Source organism: Mauremys mutica, chromosome 4, assembly GCF_020497125.1.
Source record: "Mauremys mutica isolate MM-2020 ecotype Southern chromosome 4, ASM2049712v1, whole genome shotgun sequence".
Classification (NCBI taxonomy): Eukaryota; Metazoa; Chordata; order Testudines; family Geoemydidae; genus Mauremys; species Mauremys mutica.
Window position 1 is genome coordinate 122,933,749 of NC_059075.1, and position 15,187 is coordinate 122,948,935.

Here is a 15,187-nt window from a genome sequence, read left to right on the forward strand (position 1 = left end):
CTCCAGACGAAGGACCGTGGCGGCGGTGGAGCAGGATGACGCTGCTTGCGGCATTTCGGCGACGACGCTGCTTGCCGCTGACAAGTGGCATCATTGAGAGGTGTTGCTGCAGAAATTTGGCGGCATTTTGGCGGATGCTCCACCGCCAGCCAGGACACGGGCGCATTTAGAATATCAACCTCTGCCCAAGATCACCAAACCATAGATCTTATTGCCTACAACTCAGGCCAGGTTCTTTATTGATTCCTTTCTGGCAGGGACACCCTGAGTTTTGTTAGCTGGATGTCTAATCCCAAATCATGTAACAGAGAGGCCTGTTGCCTCCCCACTTGGTCCAGTGTCCTGGTTCCCTTCCACAACCCTGGATCTAGGCAGGGACAAAACCTCATTTAGAACACAGGCCCATTCAGAGGCCCCAGGAGAGTCACACAGGCCTGTATCCCCAGCAGTAGTGCAATATACTGAGTCACCAGGTCCTAGATTAATGGAGGGATGCCCTCTTATCAGATTAAAAGTCCAAATTGCCCTCAGCCCCCTGTGAACAATTCTGTGCAGTGTCTGAGGGGCCAGGTGAGGTCTGTGCAGTGTTCTGAGTGGGGCCTCGTGGGGCCTGTTCAGTGTCCGGGGTGGGGCCTGGTGTGGTCTGCACTGTGCACACAGCAGGGCTCATACAATGGCAGACAATTGCTTTGGGTGGCGGCATCTGCAGTAGATGAGGTAGAATCATGGAATCATAGAACCACGGGGCTAGACGGGACTGCAAGGGTCATCTAATCTAACCCCTTGACAAAATGCAGGATTTGTTGTATTTAAAAAGGATAGAGGTTGGACACACACCTCTTGGATCTGATGGTCCTCAGGAGATACAGGTTTGTGTTGTATGGGAACAGAGCCTACATGTTAAATGATATCCATAAGTAAAAATGAGCTACATTAAAACATGTAAATATTGAACTACGCTGATGATGTGAAAAGCAGCTGTGAAGAGGAGGAAGCCAAAATCAGCAATACCCAAGTTCAGGATATAGACAGTGAAGGGGTCCCTGCTGTAGGCTTCAGGGTCCTATAATATCTGTCACAAAAAAGGAGTAGGGGAGCTAAGTCCTCCAAGCAGCCAATCATGGGGAGGCTTCAAGGGGCTAGCCAATCAGAGGGTTGCAGGGTAGTATAAAAGAAGCTGCCCTGCTGCTCAGTATCAGTTCTGTGTTAGAGTCACAGGAGTGCAGATAGTGCTCCTGGCTGGCTAGAGGTAACTGCACCACCATGGACAGTTAAGTGTTGGCAGGGACTTGGGGAGCAAGAAAGAGCTCCTGGCTGGCTGCTGGGCCTGGACACAGAAGAGCCCTGAGGTAAGGATGAAACATCAGTGAAGGCTGGGGCTTTGGGAAAGTGATCCAGGGAACTGAAAGCAGTTTAATTAAGGGACATGGTGGCATGTGGCTACTATTCTTAGGGTCCCTGGGCTGGAACCTGGAGTAGTGGGTGGGCCTAGTTCTTCTCCCACCCCCATAGGCCACAGGGGAAGTGTCCTACAACTGCACAGTCATAACCCCCCAGAAGGGGATTTAAACTGTTAGGAGGCCAAGCTGGAGTGAGAACAGACCAGAGTGGAAAAGTCTCCAGGGAGGAAGCACTGTGGGTATAGCCCCTTACTAGGGCCAAGAGTGCTTAAAGACTTTGTTGGATTAATACCCTGGAAGGGGGTCTGTTTGAATTGTGTTCTGTACAGACAGTGACTCTGTCAAGACAGTGGATGGAGGGCTGAGTCATGAGAAACTGCCAGAAGAAGTCACTGAAAACTGAGAGAAGTGCAGATACCTGACCAGAAGGGGTGCTCACAAGAGATGGGTTCCACACCATTACAGTGAGCAAGAGAAACTTGTGAGCCCCACAGAGCTTATTCAAGATCAAAAACATGTCTCTCACCTGCAGAAGTTGTCCAATGAAAGATATTCCTTCTAATATCCTGAGAGTGACATGGCTACACTGCATATATCACTGATTCTGACAATCTTTCTCAGGGCTGGCTCCAGGCACCAACTCAGCAAGCAGGTGCTTGGGGCGGCCAAGAGGAACGGGCAGCACATCAGGCTCTTTGTCAATTCAGCGGCGGGTCCCTCAGTTCCTCTCGGAGGGAAGGACCTGCTGCTGAATTGCTGCTGAAGAAGAGAGCAGCACAGCTGAACTGCTGCTGATCACGATTGCAGCTTTTTTCTCACTGCTTGGGGTGCCAAAAGCCCTGGAGCCAGCCCTGGTCTTTCTAATGAAAGAATATAGAGCTAGTGGCTTTTAGGTCCTTGACTACTTTCTTTTCAAGTTCCCTCTTGGCCCTCCTACTTCCATTTTACACTTTATGTGCTGTTGTGAATGTGCTTTTGGATTCCTGGGGATTAGAATTCCATTTTCTGAAGGATACCGTTTGGCTCAGCTAATTTCTTGAGCTTTGCCATTCAGCTACATGGAGGTGTGTGGTTTTTTCCCTTCCCACTTCTGGTTTTGTGACTTGGGGGATAAGTACCTTCTGGAATCTATTATGGCTGCTTGAGTCATTGCCATGGGTGCTCTAAGGATTTTAATTTCCTTACTTTTGTCATTAGGTCCTTTTTGACTCGTTGCCTCATTATTAAAATGAGCCTACCTGGACTTGATCTCTCAGTGGTAGGATGCTGATCTTAACTTTACTGAAGTTATTAATTGTCTATAAACTTTATCAGTTTTTTCTTCCAGGTTATTGCCCAGTGGGAGGCAAGAGGCCTAGCTGGAGAGACTGGCTAGAATGAGGGTGAGGGGCTCAGCTAATGGGTAATGGATGGATGGAGGTGTGGGGGAAGGCTTCAACAGCCTGATTTCCACTAAAATGAGGGCCACAGAATGTCCATTTCATGCTGCAGGCAGAAGAAACTCTCTGATGTCTTAGCCCTCACCTAAACCTAACATTTTGTTGCTTATGTAGCATCATAGAATATCAGAGTTGGAAGGGACCTCAGGAGGTCATCTACTCCAAACCCCTGCTCAAAGCAGGACCAATCCCCAACTAAATCATCCCAGCCAGGGCTTTGCCAAGCCTGACCTTAAAAACCTCTAAGGAGAGAGATACCACCATCTCCCTAGGTAACCGATTCCAGTGCTTCACCATCCTCCTAGTGAAAAATGTTTTTCCTCATATCCAACCTAAAGCTCCCCCACTGCAACTTGGGACCATTACTCCTTGGTCTGTCAAGGAGACCAAGATCTGCATATTAAGCTTAGAGACTAACACATTTATTTGAGCATAAGCTTTTGTGGGAAAGCTTATGCTCAAATAAAATTGTTAGTGTCTAAGGTGCCACAAGTACTCCTGTTTTTGTGGATACAGACTAACACAGCTGCTACTTCTAAACATATTAAGTTTGTATGCCAAGCTGTATGCCCAAGGAGAGAGATCTGAAATTAAGTGGCTGCCTGTGATATGTGAAGTCAGCAGCAGGGGGCACCAGAGATTCTTCTGCCTGCAGAACTAACTGGCCAAAGTGTGGGGCCAGAGGTAAAGAGCAGCTGACAGTAACATGCTATCCATTCAAGAAATAAGCACATGCTGGCTCCCTTTTCCTTTCTGGGAAAGGGATAGAAACCCTATGGGCCTGATTGTCCTTTCCCCACAGTGGAAAAATCAGCCTTACCTTGAAAGAATCATGAAATAGTTCATAGTTTTTCATTAAGGATGCCTTCTGTTTGCTATGTTTCCTGAATTACTTTCTGGTTCTAGTAGCTTATCATTCAAGGAATTGCAAGTCAGCTGTGTATAACATGAAGAACATGTTTGGTAGATTTCCCCCAAACTGGAACAGGTCCAAGATCTCACTGTAAAATAGGCATTAGTATGTCTGAGAGGAATTGCAAAATATTAGCATGGGCTCAGCTTTCCTCTACTTCTTTTACACAAACACTATTGGCATAGATTTCAAGGCCAGAAGGGACCATTGTTCTTAAATTAGATGATATAGCCATACTGGGTCACACCTATGGTTCATCTAGCCCAGTATCCTGTCTTCCACAAGTGGCCAGTGCAAGATGCTTCAGAGGGACTGAACAGAAAAGGGCAATTGAGTGATCTATCCCCTGTTCAGTCCCAGGTTTTCTAAGTCAGAGGCTTAGATGCCCAAAGCATGGAGTTGCTTCCTTGACCATCTTGGCTAATAGTCACTGATTGGACCAATCCTGCATGAACTTAACTAATTTTATTTTGAACCCAGTTATACTTTTGGCCTTCATAACATCCCCTGGCAATGAGTTCCACAGGTTGACTACAATGTGTCAAGAAGTACTTCCTTTTGTTTGTTTTTAAATCTGCCTATTTGACCTCCTGTATATCATAGATCATTAAATTTCACTCATTACCCCTGAATTGAGCCCAATAACTTGTTTAACTAAATCGTATCTTCCAGAGAGGCATCCACTCTTGATCTGAAGACATCAAGATATGGTATATCCACCACTGTGCTTGCTAGCTTGTTTGGTGGTACTGTCTCAATTAAAAAATTGTACCTTCCAGTTTGAATTTGTCCAGCTTCAGCTTCCAGCTATTGGCTCTTATTGTGCGTGTCTCCTCTAGATTAAGAGGGCTTTTTAGCAAATCTACCATCTCTATAATTCATAGACTTCCAAGGCTAGAAGGAACTACTATGACCATCTAGTCTGACCACCTGGATCACACAGGCCAGAGAACTTCCCCAAAACCATTCCTAGAGCAGATCTTTCAGAAAAACATCCAATCTTGATTTTAAAATTGCCAGCAACGGAGAATCCACCAGGACCCTTGGTAAATTGTTCCAGTGGTTAATTACACTCGTAAAAAAAAAAAAACCCAAAACTCATACCTTATTTCCAGTCTGAATTTGTCTAGTTTCAACTTTCAGCCTTTGAATCATTCTTTCTCTGCTAGATTGAAGAGACCATTATTAAATATTTGTTCCCCATGTAGGTACCTAGAGACTGATCAAGTCACCCCTTAACCTTCTTTGTTAAGCCAAATAGACTGAGCTCCTTGAGGCTCACTGTAAAGGACTTGTACAGCTGTGTTTGGATCAAATACATATGTCAAAATATGTGATCTTTTTATTGGCAGGGGGTGTGGTTGAGGGACTAGTGCACTGGACTGGGACTTAGGAGACCTGGGTTCTGTGCTGATTCTGCCGCTGGCCTGCTGGGCAACTCTGAGCAACACTTTGCCTCAGTTTCCTCATCTGTAAAGTGCTTTGATACCTACAGATGAGACACACTCCATAAGAGCTATGCATTATTATTACATTAGTTAAGGGACATGTGAGTGCTTCTGTGATGGCCTGCCCCCTGGCTCATGCATCAGGGATTGGACCCTGGGTATCTAGCACTGCAAACATGAGCTGCAATAACTTGAACAAGCCAAGTCCCTGTAGCTTCTGGCTGTAAAAAAAATCTCCCCTTCTGTGGGTCAGCATGTGGGGGTGGAACTTGTAACACCCACTCAGATGGGCTACACTTGTTTTGTCACCTGTTTTCACTTGAATACATGAAGTTAAAAATTATCTTCTTCCCTTATACTCTATAAATGGACCTTTTTAGCATGGGACTCCAAACCCTATAGTGCTAAGGAGGTAAGATTGTGATCTAATGGTTCCTGCTGGCCTTAACATCTATCAGTCCTACTTAATGAGAAACTCTGAGAAGAGCTAAAGGGACTAATTAAACATTTGCCAGAAACACTTGTCCAATGCAATATAAACTTCAGCTGCTCCTTCAGCTATTTCTGATGGGGAGGGGGAAATATTGAAATGCCTCTGGGAACTCATTATCAAAGTCAGTGACTTACTACCAGCACCTAACTTACTTTAAAGATTTCTGCTATAACTTTGCAATCAGGACACAGACATCCCCCCCAAGGATCCAGACAGATTTTTACAGGGTGCAAGATGGAGACAGGTACTTAAATCACTTTCTTCCCAGAAAGTCAGAATTGGCTTCTGCTGCTTTGAGATACCTGGATAAGAGAACCACTTTGCATTCATGGATTGTCTTCTGTCTAGTCCAGTAAATCAGTTCATCTTCATCTTGGTACAAAGCACTTAGGTACCACATTGATAAAGGAGAGTGACAGATTAGTTTGCATGGGATGTCTGACAGGTTTTGTGGCATTTACAAATCAGGGGACCTTGACTGAAATGATTTTCTGATGCCACAGTACAGGAAGCCCTGTGTAAAGCATCCCATGCTTTACGTGTTTTATTCTTTAAAGATTTTATCACAGGAGCAGGTAGAAGCTGGGGAGATAAAAACCAAAACACTCAGGAGACTACTGGAATCTGCAGACACAGGCAGGGTAAGTTTTATAGCTTGTTTGGCTTTTTCTTCAACTGTGGAAAGCACAACAAAGGAAATATTCTTTAAAAATTTAATCTAGTCTGTCTGCCTGCCTCACCTATCTCTTGCTGAAATCATGTGGACAGGAAATTCTATTGTTAAATTGTGACTAGAACCATGCACATTTTTTTTGGATTGCTGGCAATTCAAAATAATTATAGCTTTGGGTCCAACCAACTTCCAAATCTTTTGGCAAAGTGAAAGTTTGAAAAGAATTCACATTGTGTCAAATGAAACATTCAAACTGAATTTTTTTACTTTGAGCATTTTTGAATGCTTTAGTTTAATGTAACTGAAGGAAATTTCAAAAGGTCATTAACTGAAAAATGAAAACACTTCCCTTTGTTTTTCTTCAGATTTTTAAACTTTTTTGGCTGAAACAATTCAGTAACACCAACACCAATTTGTGAAATGTTTTGGTGTCACTGAATCTTTTTTGGCCAAAATTTTGGCTGAAATTTGTCCAGCTCTAATTGCGTTAGACAGAGGACATTCATGTCAGAGCCCCAGATGCTGCAGAAATCTATAGTCCCTGCCCCACAGGACATGTAGTCTAAGGGGATGTGCACACTGAAATCAGATGTGATTGCAGCACATGTAGATGAGAGTGTAAAAGCTAGCTCAGGCACAACACAGCAGAGCAGCAACAGCATGAGCTTTGCAGCCCTGCCCGAGAACCTTGGTGTGTATCTAGCTAGCTTGCTCAGATACATTTACATGTGCAGCAGCCTTAACTTTGATTGCAGTGTACACATACCCTAAAAGGAAGACACAACAGGTGAATGAGACAGACAAGGAGATAAAACACTTTATATTCTACTAACTGCTTTGGTGTAATTAACTGAGTTTTTAGTTGTGAGGATAAGGGACTAGATTTATAGGCATGGACATTGAAGTTCTCAGTGTGCAGAATGCCTTGAAGTTGCCAATCTCAACAAAAATAGGCCTTATTTTTACCTGAAAATACCCCATCTGTAGATCAGACAAAAGTTCAGTATCTTTGGCCATTTTGTTTCTTAGCCTTTGTTTCTTAGTATTTATTTGTGTGATTGAGATGCCAGTTCATTTCCTACTGGGCGCGCTGACCAGCCATAAGGTTGTGGGCTCTGAGCCTGATTCTTCCTTGGCCAGCATCTTCCAGAGTCGCTTATGTCAGTGCAAAGTGGGTTTGAAGGGCAACCATTGTGCAGGGCAAGAATGAACTGGGCCCAAAATCTTGGTGGTTTCCATAGTGCCTAGGAGCCCTAGTCCTGGATCAGAACTCTGTACAGCACCTAACTCCATAAACACACCACAAAAAGTACTGATTCCTTTGCCTCAAATCTGAAAGACACCCTAAGGCTACACCTGTACTATGAGAGAGGGGTATAATTTCCCCTGCTCAAGTGTATGTACACAAGCAGCTCTCATTAAGCTAGCACAGGTATAAAGAGCAGTCTAGTTGCAGTAGCCTGGGTAGCAGCTGTGAAGGCACAGCTGAGCCATGCCAAGTACCCACTGGTTTCAGGGAGGTTGTATGTACTTTGAATAGCCCAGCTGTCTGTCCAACCACAGCTGTACTATTTAGACTCTTGCTAGAGCTAGTGTGAATGTATACATAAGCAGGAGAATCACACTTAGGCTACATCTGCACTACAGGCTGTGTAAACGTAACACTTCCATCTGAAAATGTTCTACCTACTGTTACAAGGGGCAACTAAGATTACTGTAATTTAAGATTTTTTTTGCAAGGGGGGAATTTCCCCAGTTTAGTTACTCTGCATCTGACTGTACTTTTGTATATTGTCAGTTTCAGTGTTTCCCAATTTACAGTGTGGCCATATGGCCAGGTAGGCTTTGTCTAGATGAGAATTTTTGGCCATGCTGTAAATTAACTGATCTTCAGTTAATTTGAGTGGCATAACATTTACAGTCATGTTGACATAGACATTCTTCAAATACTTACTCCTGGTCTTGGTTCACGCTGGGCTGCAGCACAACCTGAAACGTTTGTAGAACATCTAGATTCAGGATTCTAGTGTTCATTAATGTCAATTAATTTGAGTTATGACATAACCAAAATCTCTGCATTAGGACTTACCCAAAACTTTCCCATGTAGGTATATCCTTAAATGATTGAAATTGATATAGTTATACCAGTATTACCCCAAATGCAGAAATGTTCATTCTGGTATAAGCATGCCTTTTTGGTCTTTGCTTATATCACTTGGGAAGGGGATTCAGTTAAATCAAATAAGCCACACTTATGTCAGAAGGCCTGGTCTAAAGAGTTTTTCTGCCTGTATAACTACTGCAAGGTCATACATCTAGGAACAAGGAATGTTGGCCATACCTACAGAATGGAGGACTGTCTCCTAGAAAGCAATTACTATAAAAGATTTAAGGGTCACAGTGATCAAGAGGTGCAGTGATAAGTGTGTAGGTACTCTTGCAGGTAGCAAATACTAAGTACTAAAAGATTCTTTACTCTACCAGAGATGGGCATGACCAGAACCAATGTCTGGAAATAAAAGCCAGACAAATTCAAATTGGAAATAAAATGCAACTTTTCTTAACAGAAGGGGATTAACCACTGAACCAAGGGAAGCAGTGAATTCTGCATGTCTTGATGTCTTCAGATTAAGACCAGATGCCTTTCTGGAAGATATGCTTTTAGTTAAACAAGTTATTGGGCACAAAGGGGTAACTGGCTAAAATGTAAAAGTCTACCGTACATTATACAGGCATTCAGACTTTATGATTAGTGGTCCCTTCTGGCCTGAAAATCTATGCATTTGGCTACGAAGTGACTTTTTTTAAAGAGTACTGAAAGTTGTACTAATACAACAGCGAGTGTGGAACCAGTTATACCAGTAGAAATGTTTTTTTATAAGGGTATAGCCTATTAGTGTCCACTCTGGGATTGGGGTGGGTTATCTATATCCATATAACTGTTAACTCTTTCCAATGAAAATGGGAGAAACTGACTAAGACCACAATGTTTTTGTGTGGGTCTCTTCACGCAGCAAGAGGGGTGAGAAACATTTTTAAAAAACAAGAGAATGATCATACCCCCCCTCCCCAAATGGCTGGGAACACAGAGGTAGGGTCTATGTCTATATTGACCTTGTTTGTTAGTGGATTACATAGCAATTTGATGCATCACTGAACAAGTTAAAGGGACAGCATTGACTTTATCAGGATGGAAGTGTCTCTGATGGGATCACTTTCTCAAAGAAAGGTCTGGATTTTGCTCTTTGTCTAGGACACTCTGGATTCTGGCCTGAACAAAAGGCATTAAGTAATAAGAAGCAGGCTGTAGTTAGAGCATGGCAACAGAAATGAAACAAGCATGTACATCACTGATCATAACAATTATTTTGAAAGAAGCACTGATCCTTCATGGCATTCTGAAAGAATCCCACTTAAAAAAAACAACAATCTTCTCTTTATTTCCTGTTTCAATCCCCTGCTCTTACTAATAAGAGGTGTGTTCTTGAAAACAATCTGTTTCATCAGTTTTCCTGCTCCAACAACACCATTTCTAAAACTACAGTGAGTTGAGTAAGATGGCTGACTTCACCCTCCCCAAATGTCTTTTCACTTTTCTGTATGAAAGGCATAGGTGGTCTCGGTTCACTTCCTGTTGGACAGAAATGAATATTTCCTAATTGAAAAATATCATTGTTTAATTATTTTAAAAGTCCCAGGCAATAATGAGCTATCCAAACCTACACCCACATGTGCAGATGCAGTGATTGCATAGATCAGTACCACTGTGTACATGCAATTATTTGATCTTTTGCATGCACAAATGGTCAGATTCAGTACATTGAACTGGTGCATGCCGTATGAAAGGCTCAATGGTCATTTCTTCTTTGCTAGATAGAAGCAGGCCTACTGCTAGCTATAGAGTAGGGAAGGCAATAAATACATCCATAATAACAGAGGGATGCTCTTCTTCAAGCATACTTTGAATATTCCTATGGCTTAGATTTTAAGTATTTTGGAACACAAGGCCAAAAAAGTATGGGCTAGATCCAAAGCTGGTGTAAATCAAAGGACCTAGTTTAATGTCAATGGAATGCCAATTTATACCACCTGGAAGTCAGATCATTATTCTCTATGGACCTCTACTGATTTACCTCCAGCTGGGGCTCTGCTCCATTGACTTCCATGTAGTAAAGCTGATTGACACCAGCTGGGGCTCTGGCCCTCCCTCTCTGGAATTCTGTACTAGGGTCAGTTGGCAGGGTGAGATTCTATTCTGTAAAAATGCTAATAAGTGCACGCCAAATCCAAGCACTCTTCTATTTCCCATTAAGTGCACAGGGAAACATGTACTCCCTGGCCATGGCTGACCCTAGGCATCCCTCAACAGGGCCTCTCTATAATGCGTAGGGGCAGTAGAACAGGTAGCATCGCCGTAGCCTGTATAAATCTTTCTACCTAATCTCTGCTGAGCCAAGAGGGGATGATCTGTATCCCTCACCCTATCTACGTAGGCCTACCCACTCCTTATCCTCTCCCCTTATGTGAATCCCAGCCCTTGAAGTATGCAGAGAAAGGGGAAACAATGCAGCAAAAACACCTTCTGTAAGGGAAAGGTGGGATGCTTCACCCATCAATCTTGGGGGTGGGGGGGGGGTATGATTTGGCCTCTGTTATTTCTTGTTCATATAGTCTAAACTACCCAAACATTGTCATAGAGAACTTGATTTCTGCTCCAAAGCCCATTGACATCAATGGGAGTCTTTCCACTGACTTTACTGAATACTGGACCCATGCATGAGATGTTTGAACTCATAGGGTTACTTTTATTAACTCTCCTACAAAAATTAGAGGGGCAGATCTTGAAGCTACATCAATGCGGCAGGATGGCCCAGTTGCTAGACCATTTGCAAGTGACCCAGAAAAGTTGGGTTTGATTTTGTGCTCTATCACATATACCCTGTGTGATCTTAAACAAATCAATATGTGAAAGTACACTAGGGAACCGTTATTGCACACAATCATCTGCTACCTGGACCAACTAATGGGTAACACATTAGTGCTCTTTAAAAATCACACTCCTGCATGTGCTCATTACCCCACTGTGGAGACAAGCCCAAAGTCTCTGTGCTTCAGGCCCTCTTTTGTAAAAGGGAGTTGATATCACTTCCCTATCTCTTGGGGGTGTTGTGAGGATAAGCAACTTAAACTGTGAGGTGTTCAGATACTTGGCTCCTGTAGTACCATAGTAAAATAATACATTGTGAAATAGTTGACTGAGCAAAGAGTGGCCCTAGACATGGCTCAATAAAACTTGTTGTTCTGTAATGCAATAAGTTCTGAAAACCACATCCAATTATAAAATTTCAGGGAATGGTCTAGGCATGAATGGATACTATTCACTTGATTTGGGTGAAAATCAGAAAAACCTGAGTTCCATTAAAATGACCATTCAGCCACTCGGGGTGAAGCAGTGATTTTTAGGGTGAGTGGGCCTCATTGAACTCTAATAACTTCCCCCTGCCCCCACTCAATCTAAGCACCTTGACACATCAGTCTGGTCAGAATCCTACTGACATTGGTGAAAATTGAACAGCCTGATTTTAGTGGAACGAAAAATTGATTGCTTGTTTAGATAATCTTGATTTTACCTTCACCTTGGTCAATATCTACCTCTTGGGTTAATAAAGATTGACATTCATGTAACTGGTCAATATATCTCTGTTAATGATATAATTCTTTTATTTTGGCAGGTAAATTAGCTCTATATCACTCAGCCACCACCTAACCAGAGCACATGATGAATATAAGCAATGTGACTGAATTTGTCCTCTTAGGCCTCTCCCAGAATCAGAAGCTGCAGAAAATGTGTTTTGTGCTGTTTTTATGCTTCTATATAAGCATTGTTCTTGGAAACCTCCTCATTGTTCTCACTGTAGTTAGCAGTCAGCATCTGAACTCACCCATGTATTTCTTCCTGAGTTACCTGTCCTTTGTAGACATCTGCTACTCATCTGTCACAGCCCCCAAAATGATTGCAGACTTCCTCACTGAGAAAAAAATAATCTCCTTCATTGGCTGCATAGCACAGCTGTTTGGAGTCCATTTCTTTGGCTGCACTGAGATCTTCATCCTCACAGTGATGGCCTATGATCGCTACATTGCAATCTGCAAACCCCTCCACTACACAACCATCATGACCAGGCGCGTATGTGGCCAGATGGTGGCGGCCTCATGGGTAGGGGGCTTTGTGCATTCCATGGTACAGACTCTTATAACCACCCATTTACCCTTCTGTGGGCCCAATGAGATTGACCATTATTTCTGTGATGTTCACCCTTTGCTACAACTGGCTTGTACTGACACCTATGTTGTCGGCATCATAGTTGTCGCTAATAGCGGGATGATTGCTTTGGGTTGTTTCCTTCTCTTGGTTATATCCTACATTGTGATCTTAATCTCCTTGAGGACACGTTCTTCTGAAGGGCGTCGTAAAGCTCTCTCCACCTGTGGCTCCCATATTGCTGTAGTGATTTTATTTTTTGGGCCTTGCACGTTCACCTACATCCGACCTTCTAGCCACTTATCAGAGGACAAGATGGTTGCTGTGTTCTACACCATTATCACCCCCATGCTGAATCCGCTGATCTACACACTAAGAAATGAGGAGGTGAAAAGTGCCATGAGAAAATTATGGAGCAGAAAAGTGATGTCAGATGGGAAATCAAAAGAGTGACATGCAGAATTATGTTATACAAACCAGGAGGAACAGGATAATGTTCATGAGAGATTTTAAATAAATGTCTTGCTTTCAGTTCATCAGTGAACATTCCCCTTGTTTTCCCATGAATGCAGAAAACAGACAAACCTCTTTCAGCAACTGCAATGGTTCTATTTTAAATGTTCATATTGGTAAGATTATTGAGACACTAAACTTCTAATTAATAAATAATGGATACCCTGGGAATCATTCTGTGATGGTGAACATTCAAAAGACTCCAACATTAACCAAATTTTACTTAGAGTGTAAGCTCTTTGGAGTAGTGGCTGTCTTTTTGTTTTGTGTCTGTACAACACCTTTAAAATGAGGGCTCTGGCTCATGGTGGGGCTTGTAGCTGTTACCACTATAGGAATAAAGAATACAATGATAAAATGAAAATAGGAAAAGCACAGTTCAAGTACACCATCCAGTCAGCCACAATTCTGCCCGCTCCATCTCAACTTCTTTTTAATAGAATGTTTCTTTCTGTATACACTAATTTATTCCACCCAGTGGAAAACCAACAGCTGACATAGAATCATAGATTATGGTTGGAAGAGACCTCAGGAGATCATCTAGTCTAACCCCCTGCTCAAAGCAGGACCAAGATCAACTAAATCATCCCAGCTAGGGCTTGGTCAAGCCTAACCTTAAAAACCTCTAAGGATGGAGATTCCACCACTTCCCTGGGTAACCCATTCCACTACTTTACCACCCTCCTAGTGAAATAGGTTTCCTAATATCCAACCTAGACCTCCCACACTGCAACTTGAGACTATTGCTCCTTGTTCTGTCATCTGCCACCACTGAGAACAGCCTAGCTCCGTCCTCTTGCAGGAGGTCAGACTAGATGATCATAATGGTCCCTTCTGATCTTGAATTCTATGATTCTTTGGAGCCCCCCTTCAGGTAGTTGAAGGCTGATATCAAATCCCCCCTCACTCTTCACTTCTTCAGACTAAATAAGCCCCGTTCCCTCCGCCTCTCCTCATAAATCAAGTGCCCCAGCCCCCTAATCATGCTAATTGCCCTCCACTGGACTCTTTCCAATTTGTCCACATCCTTTCTGTAGTGGGAGACCCAGAACTAGAAGCAATACTCCAGATGTGGTCTGACCAGTGCCAAATAGAGGGGAATAATCACTTCCCTTGATGTGCTGGCAATGCTTCTACTAATGCAGCCAAGTATCCTGTTAGCCTTCTTGGAATAAGGGTACACTGAGTCATATCCAGCTCCTCGTCCACTGTAATCCCCAGGTCCTTTTCTGCAGAACTGCTGCTTAGCCAGTCAGGCCCCAGCCTGTAGCTGTGCATGGGATTCTTCTGTCCTTGCCTGATAAATATACCATTTTATATTGTATCCTGTTGTTGTAAAGCCATGATAATTTTAAAAGAGAATGAAACTAATCAGATATTAATGGAGATTTTTAGCACAAAAGGGAAGCAGCCATCTGGCTTCTGTCTCCTTGGAGTGAAAGGGAGGCAGTGGCCATTTTACTAGGGGCAACCTCATTGCCATCTGCAAAGGCTGTGGAGCAGTCCTGGCCATCTTAACTGAGGGCAACCGTGGTTTCAGTCTTATTGAGAAAAATGAAGCACAGGAGCAATTTTGGAAAAAAAGTTTGAAACTTTACTAGTAAGAATGGCATAGTGGATCAGACCAATGGTCCATCTAGCTCAGTATTCTGTCTTCCCAACAGTAGCCAATGCCAGGTACTTCAGAGGGAATGAACAGAACAGGTAATCAAGCTCTGTCACCCGTTCCCAGCTTCTGGCAAACAGAGGGTAGGGAAACCATCCCTGCCCATCCTGGCTAATAGTTATTGATGTACCTATTCTCCATAAATGTATCTAGTTCTTTTTTTGAACTGTTATAGTCTTAGCCTTCACAACATCCTTAGGCAAACAGTTCCATAGGCTCACTGTGTGTTGTATGAAGGAATCCTTCCTTTTCTTTATTTTAAACCTGCTGCCTATTAATTTTTTTGACCCCTAGTTCTTGTGTTATGAGCAGTAAATAACACTTCCTTATTTACTTTCTTCACACCAGTCACGATTCATAGACCTATATCATATTCTCTC

At 42.9% G+C, this 15,187-nt stretch overlaps 1 protein-coding gene across 15 annotated transcripts; it reads left to right on the forward strand.

Annotated features, from left to right (window-relative positions):
- Nucleotides 1-1,210: 1,210 nt before the first annotated feature.
- Nucleotides 1,211-13,267, forward strand: LOC123369604 (olfactory receptor 4S2-like). Of its 15 annotated transcripts, none has more exons than XM_045015370.1 (5): nt 1,211-1,349; nt 1,701-1,881; nt 2,728-2,782; nt 6,251-6,334; nt 12,099-13,267. In XM_045015370.1, the coding sequence occupies exon 5, from the start codon at nt 12,143-12,145 to the stop codon at nt 13,079-13,081; it is 939 nt and encodes a 312-aa protein (XP_044871305.1). In that variant the 5' UTR covers nt 1,211-1,349; nt 1,701-1,881; nt 2,728-2,782; nt 6,251-6,334; nt 12,099-12,142; the 3' UTR covers nt 13,082-13,267. The 15 variants fall into 15 exon arrangements, with proteins under 15 accessions (XP_044871305.1, XP_044871307.1, XP_044871306.1 ...); XM_045015371.1 differs by having other exon boundaries at nt 1,218-1,349; nt 1,730-1,881; XM_045015375.1 differs by having other exon boundaries at nt 1,218-1,349; nt 1,730-1,864.
- Nucleotides 13,268-15,187: the final 1,920 nt, after the last annotated feature.

Excerpts from the sequence above, each read along its gene's own strand:
- LOC123369604 (XM_045015370.1), top strand. The coding sequence starts at position 12,143 with ATGATGAATATAAGCAATGTGACTGAATTTGTCCTCTTAGGCCTCTCC.